Source organism: Sebastes umbrosus, chromosome 19 (genome assembly GCF_015220745.1).
Source record: "Sebastes umbrosus isolate fSebUmb1 chromosome 19, fSebUmb1.pri, whole genome shotgun sequence".
Lineage (NCBI taxonomy): Eukaryota > Metazoa > Chordata > Actinopteri > Perciformes > Sebastidae > Sebastes > Sebastes umbrosus.
In genome coordinates this window covers 14178755-14196677 of record NC_051287.1, presented here as the reverse complement: position 1 = coordinate 14196677, position 17923 = coordinate 14178755, and the positions used below count along the sequence as shown (strand labels likewise).

Sequence of the window (17923 nt, the reverse complement as noted above, 5' to 3'; positions counted from 1 at the left end):
ATGACACATACGCATGCTGTATCATGTTTCAGTTTGTATGGGACCAGAGCCACAGTTGAGAGAAGCATGGCACTATGATGTGTTCAAATGCAATCTCGTAAAATTTAGTTTTTGGCAAGAAACTTGAATTAATCCAGTTGTTTGTAGGAGATGTTTTCACAGCAATATAAAATAGATAATAGAGGGGGAATTATGATACATAATTAAAACCACTGATGCCAAGATTTTTTTAATCAAGGCAAATATTTCAGTAAAAAGAAAATCATTTATTTCCTAATAATTTGAATTGTGTTTTATGCAAACAACCACTATAGATGACAATTGAAAAAGTAGAGTACAGTACAGTACAGTACTGTGTACAGTACCCTCCCACCCCTGATAGGGCTCCCACGAAAGCTACGGTGTAATTTGAACTCTGTAATTTACCATGTATATAATGTTTTTTGTGTAAAATATATCTAATATTGAATGACATCACATCTAAAATGTTATTGCTTCATTAAGTGTACAGATTTCAAAAGTGGCAGATCAAATTTCCGAGTGGCAGACAAAAAAAAAGACTTACCTGCCACAGTGGCAGGAAGTGAAAAAAGTTAATTGCAGACCCTGCTTATATGTCAGTAATTTCAAGAGGACCTATTATGCTTTGTGCTTTTTCCCTTTCGTTTAGTGTGTTATATTGTTTTTTTGTGCTTGTAAATGTCTGCAAAGTTACAAAGCCCAAAGTCCACGCCCAAGGGTGTAACCTTAGAAATAAAATGGGAGCAGAAGGGTCATTGAACTGTTTGCTGTGGTAATTTGACCAGTACAAAAGGAAATGGCGATTGTTGTTAGTTGTTATGGTGACAACAGAACCCACGTCGTTGAGGCCGTAAAGTGTGTGGTTGCAGCTCGCCGGGAAGAGAACGGACGCAGCTCCCGGAGAATGGAGCTCAAACAAAGTGTTTCAGACAGAGAGGGTGCTGCAGCACAGCTGGTATGAGGAAAAGAAAGCGTTTTTTTGAACATTAGAGCATGTAAACATGTCCTGGTAGAAACCCAAAATACAAGTATGCACCTGAAAATAAGCATAATAGGTCCTCTTTAAATGCTCAATCCCTGTTTTGGTTGGTGTGGTACAATATGTGCTTTGTACTGTGAGAGTCTTTGGCAAAGAGCTTAGTACTATTCCTGTCAAAACTCTCCTCTCTGCAGGGCTTTGATTGTATTTCCTGTTTGATTATATAGCACTGAGGCTGTTTGTTTGTTTGCCTCCTGAAAGCAGGAACAACACTGACACTGGGATCAGCTGGCTGGGTTAGGAGAAGAACAAGCAGGCAGAGCTGCAGCTGAGGTTAAAGACAGTGCAGGCAGAATCCTCACTCTCTTTGTTCATATACATCCTAACTCACCCATTCCCTGGACTTCAGAAAAGGTGGTGCTGCCAAAAGATACAGGTCTGTAGCGATCAGTGACAACATTAGAATTGAAGATATAACTCTAGTTATTGTGTTTGTGTCCATTCAACATGTTTAGTATGAATTACTCAACCTACAGTTAAATCAAATTAATGTTATACTCACTGGAGGAGGCTGATGGGAAAGAAAGGGTTGAAGTTATCAAGGCCATCCGCCTGCAGGTTTGTTGGCAGAGAGGACGCCAGGTCGGTGTTAGAGGACGAGGCAGAGGCTCTGTTTGATTGGCCGAAGATGGCAGTGCCTTCTGAACCCGCGCTGTACAAGGATACAGAGCTGGAGGACTTGGAAATGGGCTGAGAGGACGAGTGGTGGCCAGATTCTGCAAGGACAAGGAGGAGAGGAAGGTCAGATCACAACCAACACTTATTATTATACTAAAGGTTTAATTTTGACCCTGAATACAACAAAATAAAGCGGTTTGTTAGTCTGTCAGTCCAACTCCTTCAGGACAAGTCTGGTCACAAGTCTTCATAAGAAAATTGCATGTCAGGATGTCTTTCAGGTCTGAATATTGATTATTAGAGTTTAATTTCAACATTTCCATTTTAAAGCTGTGTTGATGGTGATTTTTACATACCGGCTAGAGCTACAACGATTAGTTGATCGACTGAAAACTAACTCTTGTTCCAGCTTCGCCAATGTGAGAATGTAATGCATGATGGTTTTCTAGTTTCATATGATATCTGTGTCTTCTCTCTAGCCCTAAAACTGAACCTACTAGAGCCTCTGAAAGATGGTAAAGTCAGCTGGGATCGCGGGTCTCTGGGGATTAATCGAGAAAATCAGCAGGTTAAACAGTAATGAAAACAATTGTTAGTTGCAGCCCTATCCTTTCATTGCAAACGCTACATGATTAAATATTATAATCATGCTGTGTGGCTTAACAATGCCTTCATGTCACTATCTTGTTTATTGCTTAATTGTTTCCAGACTTGAGACTTGACACTTGACAAGTCCAAGTCAAGTCCTAAGTCCTCATCTTTGTGATCTATGTCTGACAAAAGTCCAAGTTTCAAGTCAACAGCTCTGCAACTAGGGCTGTCCTTGACCAAAGAAATCCTTAGTATGTGGAGATCTGTAAAGTTTCTCCACTTTAAATCTTGTGTTTACCAGAGATGTGCTCATACGTTTCTTGGAATAAGTCATTCAGCCTGAAAAAAAGCATAAAATGCGACTAACTGACTAAAGAAATTTGAGTTGAATAAGACCAAACGATCGATAAGTCAACTAATCGACTAAGAGGGGGCAGCGATATCTGCAACACAGTATAACTAACTAAAATAACTACCAAAGCATCTTCAATGGGATCCATAAATCTGATACCTTTGTGTTCTTTGTCCTCCTGCAGTCTGCTAAGGGCTCCTTTGTAGATCATGACCTGAGCCCTCTCCAGGTCGACAAGAGTCACGCTCTGTTTGATGGGACAAGGCCTGACAGCCCACTTCACCATGCTCTGCACCACATACTGCAGCACCGATCTCAGCTCAGCACTCTCATCCCACTGTTTGCTGCCGGCCTTGGCCTGCTCAGGATTTGGGCTGGAGAGAGGACTCACTGAGGAGTTGGGAGGGTCATGTTTAGGCACTTGGAGCAAATCTGATAGCTTCTCACAGCTAAAAATGACAGTCAGGGATTTCAAAGCTCCAACGAGAAGGTATGAGACTCTTATCGCTCTCAGTTCATGTGCAAAGGCGTCCACTCTGGAGGTTTGGGACGTTTGGGGTAGACACGTCAACTCCGGATGGTCAACGGTCTTTGTGGCATCTTTGGTTGAGGACGGCGATGGGAAGGGGTCTGCCTCGGCCATCTCACTCTCCTTCATGTTCTCCTCTGAGTGTTTCCTTTTGGAGGCTGGATAAGCCCCCTGCCATCCCTGCTCCTCCAGCAGCCCCATCAAATAAATCAGGTCTAACAACACCGTTGGTTTGAGGCCTCCGAGCGGGGTGACATCGCAGCAGGACACGTCGCAGGGCTCCAATGAGGTGATCGGCGTGTCGCTGGGTGACCAAGAATTCATGGAGCTTAGTTATTGGAAAGGATGGGAAGAACCCACAGATACAGCATGGAGTGACACCAGGACGGATTCAACAGGGGTTAATGGATTTAAGAATGGAGAGGAGGAAGCAAGAAGAAAGTAAGATCAGGTGATGAAAAATAAAGTAAGATGCTAGACAGATTACAGACGAGGGAAATTAAACACTAACAAAAAGGAATTATACAGAGTAATAGAACATGCTGAAAGGACCAAGACAAGGAAAATATAAGAATTGTTTAATGGAAGTTAATGAGAATCATAATTTATATGCAAAGACACATATCATAAATATATATTTGTAATACCTGACAGAGAGGTCCGCCTCCTCCCACTGAAGCTTGGCCAGGGAGCTTCCTTCCTTCAGGACTCCCAGCAGAATGGCCCTGCGCCCGCTTGGCTTATGCAGGCACAGGCCTCCAGCCCGGAGACCGCTGTCCACCCCTCCGATCAGGGCCAGTACCGGCCACACTTCAGTGCAAAGAGCAGCCAGCTTGGCCTCTGACAGGAACCGACGGTGTGCCAACAATTCCCCTGCATCGTCACCGGCTACGTCTCGGCCTTTTTCATTCTCTTCCTTCTCATAGTGCGTGGGACCGAGGCCTGCAGGAGAATGTGAGAACAGTAGGGACAAAGTCAACACGACAAAGTCAACACGACAAATGTGTTAAATGCAACTAATTCCTTTAACGCATTAACACAACTTGCGTTTTTTTAGGTTGTAGCGGGCTCAGTTTTAAAGCTAGAGTGAAGATATACCATGGCATACTCTATTGCTGGACAGGAAAACGCAAAAACAATGAGGAATAACTTTTAGTAAGATATCATACAAAAGGATTCAGAAACTAATGAGTGACAAAATTGATCCCTTTCTTCACTATTGGTCTGTTTCTTTTTTTTACCTTATTTGAAAATAGATGAAGATATAAAGGTTTCCTGTGCTAGCAAAGTGTTATAAAATGAAACTAAATCAAGGTCTATTTAAAGTGACCACTGCCGAAGCAGTATCTTGACCTGGATTGAAGCCGTCATCGTCTTTGAGCAGGGGACCGATGAGCTCCAGGTGGCTGTGGATGTACTGGTTGATGTGGGAGGCCCACTGGTCACACTGGTGGAGCCTACGGAGGAGCTGCACCGTTGACTCCAGCAGCACCGTGGTCCGAGGGCTGCAGAGAGGCTCCCCGGGGAGCAGGTTACTGGGCATGCCTCGCATCTGGAGGTCACGCAGTGCCACCTGGAACAAATACATTATAAACACTATTTTGTTGTGTTCTCGATAAAAACTTATGCCTACACAGGATTCAAAGATGGGGGGTAAGCAGTGGTGTAACCTAATGAAGTAATACAACTTTGTTACAGTACTTAAGTATTTTTTGGGAGTATCTGTACTTTAGTTGAGTTTTTATACTTCTGTTCACTTTCAGTGCACTACATTTCCTAAACAGCTGTAACTTCTACAAAAGTCATTTTCTGGTTAGATATCTGTACTTTTACTCAAGTGTGGCTTTCACGTACTTCATCCACCACTGGGAGTAAGTGCCTATAATAGTATATCAAGTACCTTCTCTCCAGGATTACTGCTGTAGAACAGCACACAGGGGTAGAGTTCAGAGGCAACCACACCTTCAAATGCCAACTTTGGCTCCTAGCAGAAAAACATAAACACACAGAGATTGCAGAAAAACACGACAGTCAATAAGAGTAAAAGCCCTGAATAAAGACGGAATATTTGGTCAGACCTTGTCATTCTTAGCAAATGAGATGGTGTGAGCCTCCATGTCCAGGATGCAGGTGATGGTGTCGCCCTGGGTAAAGGAAGGAAGTGTGCGGACCAGTTCCCCTCCATGGTACAGGTTGCCACTGTAGGCACGATACAGCCACATGTCAGTGGTGGTGTGGTGGTTGTGATCTCTGACTGGCCAGCGGGAAACGCCGATACATGTGCCCTCATTGCCTCTGTTCTCCTTGGTGATGTAGAACTGAGGGGAGACGTTTTGGTCGGTTTGTTAAACAGCACATTTCATCTAAAACTAATAAAGAAAGATTAACTGTGTAGAGTGTTTAATTCTTTACACCAGTCCTTACCTTCCAAATGAAACAGCCAGATGTGATGGCAGTGGTTGCCAGGCCGTAACCTTTCCCGCCTGAGCCGTGGGAGAGGATGTTCCCGCTCTCCAGAGAACAGCAGATTAGCTTGTGTGGGTCAAAGGAAAAATCTCCGATGGGAATACATTCATCATAGCTGCCAGGGTTCTGCAAAACATGATGAGTGAGAAAAAACTTTAATTTTAAAATAACAAATGCCATTAAAATGTAAAAATCCTGAAAATCACAAGAAAAGGAAAAGAAAAATGTATTAAAACTAACTAGCTGACAGAGTTCTACTGTAGATCAATTATCAGTGATGAGCAAATCACATTTTGAAGTAATAATTATCATATCACACTGCAGGGTTTTATACTCGTGCTCTTTGTAATCTGACACTAATCTAATTTGTTGTTATTTTTCTGTCCTCTCCCACTTCCTCTCATCCCACCCCCACCATTGAGAACAGGCCCATCTGTTCTACCAAGCAGCCGTGCTGTTTTCAATTTCATTACTGCCAGGAGTGAATTTCACTTCTTCCTAAACACAGCATTTAGTCTCGGTCTTCTGAGGATTAATGCATTCCTTCTGTCAAAACTGTCAAAAAACATCAACACCTTTTCTGATACTGTTATGAGGGTTATGATGAGGGTGGTTATTTGGAAACATTTTGATCAAATTGTGAATAAACTGAGATGTGTAGCAAGTCATTTATACCATTTAAATGCAATCGGCCCGTTCTGAACAGGCACATTTTGAATGGGTACTGCACTAATTTCTGCAAATCAAGAAAACAGGATGAGTAAATAAGAACACATAACTTAAGTTGGAGGGTTTGCAGGAGCATCCTGTGCAGGCTACAGTAGAGCTGGGATAACTCAAACCTTTAAAATGTTAGCTATAAATAGTTTGTTAATCCGATAATGCATGAAAAAGGAGAATGACTGCCCTATTTTTCATATACACTAGGTAAGACGAGCCATGGAACTGCAATGACAGTTTGTTTTAAATAGAAAGACACTGGAAGTTACGTATTGCTGCCACACAAGAAAAATTGTTATTGTTTTAAAGTGAAATGTTTCACATTATAACAATATAAATGATGATCACGTTATAACGTGAAACGTTAAGTTATCGCGTTTTAACAGGATTTAACATGAAAAGTTTCATGTTATAACAAAATAAATAGCATATTGTTATAACAAGAAAAGTTTCTTGTCATAACGTGATAAGTTTGCGTGTTGTAATAACGTGAAAATATCTTGTTATAACGTGGAAAAAACAACTTGTTATAACAATAAACTTTTCACATTTTCTGTTTTCTTTTCTAGCGTGGCAGCAATACGCTGCCTTAAGAAGTATACTGCTTATATAGCAGTATTATATAGTAAAAGGTATATTATAGTAAGAAGTACATAAGTACATAGTATTATTATTGAAAGAAAGTTGACAGAGAACAGTGAGTGTTGATATCAGGGAATCAATGATGTATTACCCCCTTTTCTTTTACAGCCATCTCCTCGTGGTTCTTCTCAGCTAGCGGTTCCTTCCACATATAAATAGACACAAGCTGAAAGAGCTGTTTAACAATCTACAAGAAGACAGAGAAAAGCGAAACACGTCATGGATAATGCCTTCATTATCACATTCACAAATGCATGAATGTCTTCCTGAGCTACTTCACTTGCATGCGGCATTTACATTTTGACATCGTACCTGTTGAATTTGAGCAGGTTCAGAACAAGCAGGTAACAGTCTTTCTAAAACATGGAAGGCCAAAAGCTTAGTGCGAAGGTTCTGGAAGCACGGGGATCCTGAAAAAGAGGATGGTGGAGGTAAAAGTAACCGAAGTAAACGGCTCTGTCAACACTGTTTGTAATGATTACTTTAAATTGTCTTACCTGAAGAGCACTTGTGTGAAATTATGGCCATGAGTGGATCAATCCATTTGACAAAAGTAGAAAGTCTTTTCATTACTCTTAACGACAGAACACGCCTCAAAAACACCAAGAAATCTGCAAGCTGAGATTCAACCACTTTGCTGCTGCTTTCCACTCCTAAAACAACAAAAGCACAAGGAAAACTATACTCAAAAACTGTAACAAAAAAAACTTTTACTATGGCAACATATGTCCTTAAAATTAATATCTTTGTGTTCTTTGTAAAACATATTTCAGTGAAGTTTAAAATAGTTAAATATACAACACCAATTAGATTTGTGCTCTTGCTATTGGAGTCCAGATCTGTTCTCTCAGCTGTTCCTCGCTCTGCTGTCTGCTGCTGGTGGAAAGTATACAGGAGAGTTTGGAGCTGCTCACACATCACTTCCATTAGAGCATGGGATACTTCCATGGGCAGCAAATCCTCACAGGAGCTGAGAGCACAGAATGATTTGTTATGCAAATGTAAGGTGTTTTAATGAATCAAATGCACGCTTTGTTGCAGTTGTTTTCATTCTCACCTTGCAGCCACAGTCAATATCTGCAGCAGGCGGGCGCAAGCTAGTCTAACAGCCCCACTTAGCAGCATGGATCCAGATGAAGAGGCTGCAAACCAGCCCTGGTTCATCAGTGCACAGCTGTTGTTGGTCAGCATGGAGAGGATTTCCAGGATACCACATTTGATGACCAGCACCAGGTCCACTGGTTGGTAGCAGAAGTTCAGTGCATACATTGTGGCTAGAAGAAGGTGCTGGCAGGAACCTGGGTGTGATAGAGACAAAATCTCAACAACATGCAATTCACTTTTCTTCCCGAAAAAACAGCACCTTAAGCGTTGTTTTTACCTACTTTTATTATTACTTTTCCTCTGCTACGCCATCTCCTTATCGGAATTATTGTTATAATTAATTACACCAACTAAGAATTATTGTAACTGCCAGAGATGATACTGTTGTTGTCTGTTTTGCTGTGATATGTGTGTGTCATATGTCTGATTGTCATGTCATTATTAAATCAAAAAATAAAGTTTAAAACAATCCACATACGTCTCCCCAACCACACATCACCCCCTACATCCCTCCATACCCACACAGAACCCTCTCAACGTCAAACGGAAATTCACAACAACAACAATGATAATAACTCTAACAAGAAACAGAGCAAACAAAATGAAATAAAATGAAACAAAACTGTTTCCACCCGGAAGGAAGGCACTCAGTGGCTCAAAATAAAACAAACAGAACAAAGCAGACTAAACAAAACGAAACAAGATCCCTGGGAAGGTTCATACCAAGACAACAACAAGACCAAAAGACATACAGATAGGGCTGGGCAGTATGGCCAAAATCTTCTATCACAATATAGGTAATTTCATATCTCAATAAGGATATATATCACGATATATCATGTTTTCTGGTAATTCAATAAATGAATTGTCTATATAAAAAATAAATAACCACATGGTAAAGCTTATTTTTATATACTCCTGTGTGAGTACTGAGTATTTTCTCATTTTAAGAACTTGAGTACAAAATTTACATAAAAGTTTTAAGTGAAATTATATAGAGAAAAAGGAAATAGAGGCCTACTCTACATCACGATAGACACAAATCACGATATAGAAAAATATATACGATAGACATTTTTACATCATTTTGACAATATATATTGTCATAATGCCCAGCCCTACATACAGCCATACACTAGACGAACCGCTGACACGTCATTCTTAAACAAACAAAAAAATATGTCTTTACTTATCTTAAAAGAATAAACTTTTTTAGGTGTTTTTTTTTTTTTAATAAGCTTTACAAACAGATGTTTTTAGCAAACATGGTAGCAGGTCTCTCTTGAGAATGTGACCCTCTGTCTCAATGAGATTACCTGTCTAAATAAAGGTTAAGTAAAATATTCCATTGAGTGGTAGCTCTGTACAAAACCTTTTCTCTGCTTTGTACAAGTTCTGGGTGCAGGAGCTACTATATGACTGTGTTTCACCTGTATGGTAGTATGACCATGTCTGTCATTGAAATATGAAATCTTTTGAGCTTTTAGTACAACGTTAAGAAAGAAAAACCAGGAGATTGCTTAAAAATGTATCTTCAAGCATCATGCATAACCTCGACACTCGCCCTGAATGCTCATAGTGAATCAATAATGAACAAACCTGGATGTTCTCTTTCCAAAAGGACCCTCTGTTTGAGGACCCGCACCACCTGCTGGTAGAAGGTGTGGGCTGCAGATTGTAGCTCTCTTTGCGTATCCAAAGAAGCTGAATGCGTACCAGACTGGATTAAGATAAAAGGGATTGGAAAGTAATTTATACAACAAAATGTTAATGTAGAACAAACATATCAAATTCATTCTCCTCTCTCTCCATCTGGCTCGAATTAAATATTCATTCGTTCTTTCTTCCCAGCTTTCGTAAAACATCTACACAAACATTGTGATAGCGTGATTACTAGATGTACCATGTAATGCTGCATCTCGTAATTAGCTCCAGAGTGAGAGCCAATGATCTGTGTTCCCAGAGCAAAGCATCCAGAGAGGAACTGAAGCTGCACGGACTGCAACAATGCAGGAAACTGAGGGGAAGCAGCAAACCCACTGCTCTTCTCCTCCATCTTAGACAGGAAGGATGACATCTGACACAAGGCCTCCAGACGCAACTGATCACAACAAAGAGTATAGTAAATAGTTAGTAGGAAGTTGAGACCTTTAAATGCATTCACAGAACGCCCAGATGTGTACCAAATAATTCCCAGCACTGCATTTTGCAATTGTTTTTGCAGATTTTCAATAATTTCCACCTATACTTGAGCCTATGTGGCTTATTACCTCTGATATTATATTAAAGGGATAGTTTGGGAGGTTTGAAGTGGGGAGTTACTACACGGAAGCAAAGCAATGTACTTCTGTGGACGGGGCCGGCAGAAAAACGTGTTTTAGCCACCTAAAAGAAAGGCCCATCTAAAAAAATCATTAACAGTTTAAGTGTACGCTATATTTAGAATATTTTCAACGCTTTACCTCGCCGTCAGACAGCCCTTTCCGACGGGGAACTGAAGCCGTTGTATCCATCTATGCTCTCGCCAAAGCCACCAGACTCCATTGAAAAAAATAGTAATTGTAGCTCGCAGAACAGGGGAGTTGCTGGTCTACCGCTGCCTCGATCGGTTAGTTTGTTTGTATTTGTATGTTTGTTTGTTTGTGTTATTGTGTGACTTTGATTAGTTCGGATTCACCGAAGTCAAACAATAGCGCAAATAAAGTAACCGATAGAGGCAGCGGTTTACCAGCAATTCACGTATTCTGCGAGGTACAATTACAGGTTTTTTCAATGGAGTCTGGCGAAGGCATAGATGTATAGAACAGCTTGAGTTCTGTCGGAAAGTGCTATCTGACGGCAAGGTAAAATAGTGAAAATATTGTAAATACAGCGTACACTTAAACGGATATTTTTCTTTTAGGTGGCTAAAATACGTTTTGCTGCCGGCCCCGTCCACAGCAGTACATTGCTTTTGTTCCGTGCGATACCTCCTGTCTGCTTCTTCCAAACTGGGGGCGTGCCAACCGCCATCTACTGTAGGTAATACACCGACAATTGATAAGTACCTCATACAACCCCACTTCAAAAAATCCAAACTATCCATTTAATGAGACTTAAAGACACCAAAAACATGATGAAACCATCAAATGAACAAATAGCTGCAGGTGTTACAGAGTTCTAAATCCTCAGCAGTAATAATTAACTATCATGTAAAAGAGAAACATCGTATTACCTCAGCCCTCTGTTGCTGCTGCAGTATAGCAAAAGTAATGGCCTTTGGGTCTGCCTGACTACAAGTCTGTGCACCAGGCAGTGTTGGCGAGGAGGATGACAAGTGGCTCAGGCTTCCACAGACAAAGTGGAACACCTGGTTGAGAATAGGCAAAGTGTTGTTGCCGTAGTGGGACATAGAGGTGGACGGGCTGATACACTGCCGCAGGCGATCCCAGGCGTCTTTCATGATGCCCAGAGAACAAAGAGGTAAACCTGGAACAGACACACCAGAAGAATAAAGGCCAGTACCACAACCTTTTTTGTATAGACACACAAGTTGGAAGTATGCACATAATTCTGAAAACTTGAAGGTCACGGCTGCGTTCAAGCCCTGATCCCCGGTACTAGCGGTACTGTAGAAAAACGAGTACTGTCATGTTTTCAAAAATATGGCATCAACTTGGTACTGAAGTATCGGTTCTCCTGACATTCCTAAAAAAGAGACTAATTGAAAAATGTTCATCTAGATGTACTCTTTCTGTCACGCTAAAATATGTTCCCCTGGACATAATGCAGGCTTGACGTGCAACAATCTTTGCTGGCCCAAAAGGACAACTCTAAAATCATTACACAATAAGAAGATACAAAAATGTACAGTATCCAAATTAGAATGACATATTAGTAATAGCTGGACATTTTTGGAAATATGTTTATTCAGCCAGGCCATAGCTGTTTCTCCCAGTTTCCAGTCCTTATGCTAAGCTAAGCTAATAGGTTGCTGACTGAAGCATTACATTTAGCGGAGACACATGAGAGTGGTATTGATCTTCTCATCGAATTCTCTGCGACACTATTCCTTTGATACATGACTGTAGGTAAGACTTATCTTAAAAAATGCATTGATTGAACAGATATTTAGGAGTAAACATGATCCACCTACCCATTTTATTCTTGGAAGATCCCAATGAGTTTTTGGATTGGTCAGACTAAGTAAGACAAAGACAATACATTAGCACTGATAAGGAGGTGTGGGGCCAAATGTTGGGACAGTACCAGACTCACCTGCTTTCGCCCATCAGCAGCCATCATTAAGAATTCTGTTGCTGATTTCCTAAGAGATGGATGATGCGGACAGTTAGTGCAGAAACAGCTCACAGAAAACACAACTGCACTAAAACAAACAAACAAACATACGCTGCCTAACATAAACTCTACCTTGCTCCAGTGTTCATAGCCTGACTGTTCTCCCTTTCGCTGGGCTCCACACAAGCAGGCCTGACCCCCAGCAGGAGGAAGAGACAGCGGGACACCACCAGATGGCAGGCGGCAGGGAAACCCAAGTTTTCCTCCGATTCCCTCTGCTTGTCCCACTGCTGCTTGGGATCCAGCTCCCTCTCTGGGCTGACTGGGCTTTCCATGCTGCTGGGGAGGGTGGAAGTGCCAAAGGATTCGTACACCGTCACATTCTGCTGTACCTGCATGGCCTCCCGGGTGGCCATGAATGATTCTAAGACTTCTGCAGAGACGGGAAAGATGTGAGGATCAGATGATGATGACTTGTGTACATGTTTGTGTGTGTGTTTCTGTCGGAAATACAGATTTAATTTCTAACCTGACAGGTACATGCGACTGTTGCCAAACGCGTCCTCCTCTGCAACCTCTTCCTGGTTGTGGTTCGCTGTGGGGGTTGGGGGCACCTGCACCTCCCGGCTGCAGTGACCTCCTGACTGCTGCTCGTGATCCTTCCCCACCTGCTCCTCTGAGCTTACCGGCTCTTGCCTGTCAGCATCGGCACTTTGGGGAGGTTGGGTGGTCTGCAATACAAGAAATGTTTTAACCTGTGTTTTCTCTCATTTTTAATCAAGATTATGTCTGAGTCCTTTTCAATATAGTGTAAAAAGCAAAAGACTATTTTGATTTTTGATCAATTGGCTGAGTTCATCGCCGGTAATTTTTTTGGGGCAATTTTTCCAGCAGTGTTTGTCATTTTATTTCAAGAAATTTTAACATATCGACCAACCCTAGACACAAATATTAAATTAAATATTGTTTATAAATCACTCAGTTTTATTCTATAATCTTTTAACTTAGCCACATTGCATAATATTTGGTGATGACATAAAGCGAAGTTATTGTAGGAATGGTACCTGTTTGACAGCAGTCTGCACCTGTGACATCCTTGGAGAGTTTTTATGGGCCAACAGAGTGCTTCTGATTTTATAAACCGTTTCATAGACGTCCAACAGCATCTCACAGGGCTCATATCTGTCTCAAGTGGATAAATAAAGTACATTATTACCATTGTTCTGCATTGCAGCATGGGTCTTACACAATTTTGATTAAATAAAATGCACGATAACAAGGGGTTGTGTTCCTGACCTGTCCTGCCAACAGGCCTCATTCTGCAGTCCAGTGTGTTTCAGAAGAGCAGCCAGACTGCAGCGACAGACCGTCTGCAACAAACAGTTGCCTGAAGAGCCTCCACTCTCCCATTCTGTCTCACAGCAAAACAACACAACTCAATTACAACTAAGTCACAAACCGGAAAAAAGACGCAACCTAACAACCTGTATTGTCCAGCAATCATCAGAACCTGTGCATCAATACAGGTACACAATATTTATCATTTCTCTTTTAAGCAAGATAGTTTGTCAATTGTCACCTGGATATTTACATTATAGACTTTCAAACATGCACTCATACACAGAAACATGCAAGTGAAAGTACCTTTGCTGTGAGCATATTCCTCCATATTCCGCCACAGGCCACCTGCAGTTCCTCTAGAGGATCCCAGCGCCAGTTCAAGTAAAGTCCTGGTTTCCTCATTCAGACTGAGCTCTGTTAGCCTGGCATCACTGCTGCCCAGCAGCACCACCTCAGTCAGCCACGCCATGCTAGAGTCTGCAGGACAAACAGTCACAGGGGACATAGGACAAGTGAACATAGGAAAACTACCCACCAGTGTTGAAGTACATGAGATCGGTCTCAAGACCACTTTTTGAAGGTCTCGGTTTCGTCTCAAATCAACCGCATTTTTTACTTGGTCTCAGACAAAGAGGACTCTGGATTGTATTTCAAGACCGGTCAAGACCACAACTGCCAGGATATCACTAAATGGACAGTTTATTGTCTGATTTATTTGTTGAAATCATTACTGTATTTGGATGTAAAACTTCCTGCTTTAAATGCAACCAATAACTTCACTCATTTCTTCTCATTTACTGTTAATGGCTGTCACCCCTCCCCTTCATATGTACTCCAAGAAAGTGAACGTAGGAGACAGGAGAAGAAGCTGTGGCTGTCTGGGAGGACATCAAATCCTTAGTAATAAAGTTTGTCTATACCTAAAAACGCACAGCAGTAATGGGACTGGCACTAGTCTTGGTCTTGGTTGTGACTTGGTCTCACCCCCCTCAAAGTCTTGGGCTGCAGTCGAAAAGTCAAAAAATGACTTTTTTTGATTGTCATCATTACCGCATAGCATTGTTGGATATTTATGCCGCCGTCGTGTCCAGTGTTTTTGCATACTGTAATATTTCACCGGAAATAGAATGCACTTTGTGTACTATTGGTTTCATACTAAGGTTTCAGACATACTAAAACATCTCACATACTGTTTTAGCGTACTAAATAACATGTTAGTATCGAATTTCAGATGCAATCAAAGACTTCAGACTGCTAGACTTTAAGCACAATTTCATTGTTTTTCACTCCAAAGATTCTAAATAAACCAGGACTGTGGTCTCATGGTCTAAGATGTATACAATATAAGGTAAACTAGATAACTTCATTGTTTGTAATCCACAACACAAAATCTTAAACCTTACTCTTAACTCATTAGTAGTCTCTGTAACATCCTCTTTGCCCATTTATTATTAGTGGTTCCAAAACAGAGTGAGTACACGCTGGTGCAACATTAATCTGGGGATCAACACCGCATGCAGTTGGTATCTATTTGTCAAAACATTGGCTCATATGAAAGCATGGAGAGCAAGCAGTGTGTATTCCTACCCAGCTGTTCAAAGTCCATCTCCAGCCCGTTCCTCAGGAGGACATTTGATAGCCAGAACTCTGATGTTTTCTCCTGAAGTGAGGGCGGCGGGCCTTGCAGCATACCACCAAGGCAACGGCCGACTGTCAACGCTACGGACCGTTCCAGATCCAACAGCCAAGCCCACTTGCACTCCTCCTCCTCCTCCTGTTGCTGCTGTCCCAGGCATGTGTTTTCTTCACTTTTATCTGTAAAGTAGATCACCTTGTTAAACTTGTCTATATTTTATCCTGTAAGGGAAGAAAAATGTGCCATCCTTTTTTTAAAAACTATACCTGTGACACTGCTGTTGCCACTAATAACAACAGTAATCAAGGATAAATCTATGAGTCAATCCCACTGACCTAAAGAAGCTTTCTGAGCCTCCATCCCCAGTTCTTGTTCCTCCAGGAGGCCTGTCTCTGGTAGCAACCTGTTGAAACCATTGAGTTGTTCCAACAAGGCCAGTAAATGGCTGAGGAGTGGTTGAACCGTGCTCAGGGGCAGCAGCAGCAAGGAGTACATTACTTGGCACAGCAGGCTGCCAGCCACTGAGTTGTACAACACCACTGAGACAAGGGTTGAGACAAGAGAGGGGGATTAGAGTGACTGATAAAATTAACAGATAGAAAACAGATATAGAAGCAAAGTAGAAGATTAAAGCATGGATTTTAAAATACAGTACATATGATATTATATTTATACATTATATTATTTATTATTATAATACATATATTTTCTGTATTGTATAAATGTTTGAAACTGGCCTTCCAATGGTCATTAAATAATAAAAAAAAAAAAAAGAAAACATTATCATCACATTACACCTTTGTCTACATTGTGTCAGTATCCAACAAATTACATTACCTCACATTACATGCGGTAGTTATGTCATAAAGTTCGTCAAGTCCGTCCAAATCATTTTAGCGTAAACTAATCTTATCACATCTTTTACGAAATGCACACACACAGGTATTCAGTCTAGTTATAATTCGTGAATAAAAGCAATCTGTGCTCACATAACGACTAAAAATATGTGGGACGGACCGTAGAGTAACTAGGTTATAATGACGCACAATTGTTAAAAGCCATTATTCTTACCGTGCAGCTTCTTGATTATTTGTTTATCCAGGGAACTATCCTTCAACAGTTTGGTGGATCTCCTGAGTGTCTCAGCAGCACAGGGAAGCAGCAGGTGAAGATGCTCACGTAGCAGCGTTACACTGCTGTCATCCTACACAACAGCAACTATATGACTACAATGCTCGGGGTAAAATATTAGGTTGAAATAGTATACATGAATATAAGTGTACCTCAGGGCTGGGATGGATGAAGCAATGGGCGAGCAGGTGTTTGTGAAGTCCAGAAAGCAGCTGGTGGAAGTGACAGGGAGGATCAGTCTGTCCCTGGCTATCACCTGATAGCTGCTTGTCACTGTTTTTCTCCAATTCCCCAAATGCCCGTTCCTGTATGAACCCACACAAATTGATTTCATATTTACTATTCATTATTTAATTTATATAATTAAACAGTAACAATATAGGAACAATTGTGAAACCAGGCAACAAGATTTGACTAAGAAAAAAATGCACTATATTTGCCCAAAAGTTAAAGCGTTAATCTCTCCCCAATTTAACACACATAAGACACAAAGTTGCACACAGGGTCATCTTTTCCATACCGTGTAAAAGCCTATGCTGAGGAGCAGAGTTCTGAGCAGCACCTCCGCTAAGTGCAGAGGGTTATATGCCTCAGCAGAGCTGCATGAGGAGGGAGGCCGGACGGACAGAGCGGGGGTCAGAGGAGGTCCCAGGGCCGTCACCTCCCCAAAATTGCTGTAACCTAGTAGAGAAGCTACATGGCTCTGATCCTGAAGGCTGCTGAGGACCATGTCCAACTGCAGACGCTTTGAAAGATACATAGAAAGAAAGAAAAGGAGAGAATTATCTTGATCATTTAAATGTGAAATCAGCAAAAACATCTCTGCAGAGAAGAAGTCATCTTTCTTTTTTTTTTACAGCAACACATTTTCACAACATTCAAGCAGTCTTCAAGACACATTGCTTAGCAACGCTCCAAGTTGGTGCTGTGATTTCGACAAACACACTGTTTGCTAGCTTCATCCATCCATCCATCCATTTTATAAGCAACGATGTGGATCAGAGTTATAGTTAAAATGACCAAGCCATGCAGCAAAGGAAGAATACATGTCTTTTTTTAAAGCAGTTTAAATGTAACTGCTTAAGTGTGTTCTGTATTTACACCAACATCTTCTATAAAAAAATACACATTTTGCATGATAACCAGCACTACTATAGCCGCACATAGGCAATGTTTAAAATGGCACAAAAGAGCTCTACATACCTGTCCTTTGGAGAGGACATTCAAGCTTTGGGGGCCCTGAGGAAGGAGGGAGAGGAGCAGCTCCGTTCTTTCCCTCAGTGGAGGAAGCAGCAGGGATGCACCAATGGACAGCGTGTTAAGAACTGCCTGAGGATGGACAGCAATGTCAACACAGTATGAAAAGACACTTGGAAATCAATGTTTAGCAATTGCTGCGAGCGATAAATAAAAAAATAAAAATTAGCATATATTGTATAGGCACTAACAAGCCAC

General features: G+C 41.3%; 1 protein-coding gene across 8 annotated transcripts in view; it reads right to left on the bottom strand.

The window, feature by feature from the left end:
• The window catches only part of LOC119478848 (probable E3 ubiquitin-protein ligase HERC1), a 50989-nt gene that overhangs the window by 20238 nt on the left and 12828 nt on the right, over window positions 1–17923 (bottom strand). For 5 of the 8 annotated variants that reach the window (XM_037753861.1, XM_037753862.1, XM_037753863.1 and 2 more), the window contains 28 exons: window positions 17672–17797; window positions 16989–17213; window positions 16621–16773; window positions 16409–16541; window positions 15673–15876; window positions 15289–15516; window positions 14005–14178; window positions 13657–13771; window positions 13425–13542; window positions 12890–13091; window positions 12493–12793; window positions 12340–12388; window positions 12218–12263; window positions 11297–11550; window positions 9986–10183; window positions 9682–9802; window positions 8036–8276; window positions 7782–7948; window positions 7476–7631; window positions 7291–7388; window positions 7070–7165; window positions 5575–5742; window positions 5229–5468; window positions 5051–5134; window positions 4504–4723; window positions 3798–4092; window positions 2781–3478; window positions 1563–1776 (listed from right to left, as the gene is read on the bottom strand). In XM_037753861.1, the coding sequence (XP_037609789.1) occupies window positions 1563–1776; window positions 2781–3478; window positions 3798–4092; window positions 4504–4723; window positions 5051–5134; window positions 5229–5468; window positions 5575–5742; window positions 7070–7165; window positions 7291–7388; window positions 7476–7631; window positions 7782–7948; window positions 8036–8276; window positions 9682–9802; window positions 9986–10183; window positions 11297–11550; window positions 12218–12263; window positions 12340–12388; window positions 12493–12793; window positions 12890–13091; window positions 13425–13542; window positions 13657–13771; window positions 14005–14178; window positions 15289–15516; window positions 15673–15876; window positions 16409–16541; window positions 16621–16773; window positions 16989–17213; window positions 17672–17797 (5324 nt within the window). Of the gene's footprint in view, window positions 1–1391; window positions 1439–1562; window positions 1777–2780; window positions 3479–3797; window positions 4093–4503; window positions 4724–5050; window positions 5135–5228; window positions 5469–5574; window positions 5743–7069; window positions 7166–7290; window positions 7389–7475; window positions 7632–7781; window positions 7949–8035; window positions 8277–9681; window positions 9803–9985; window positions 10184–11296; window positions 11551–12217; window positions 12264–12339; window positions 12389–12492; window positions 12794–12889; window positions 13092–13424; window positions 13543–13656; window positions 13772–14004; window positions 14179–15288; window positions 15517–15672; window positions 15877–16408; window positions 16542–16620; window positions 16774–16988; window positions 17214–17671; window positions 17798–17923 lie in introns of all 8 variants that reach the window. The other 3 variants (XM_037753867.1, XM_037753868.1, XM_037753865.1) reach the window with 3 other exon arrangements.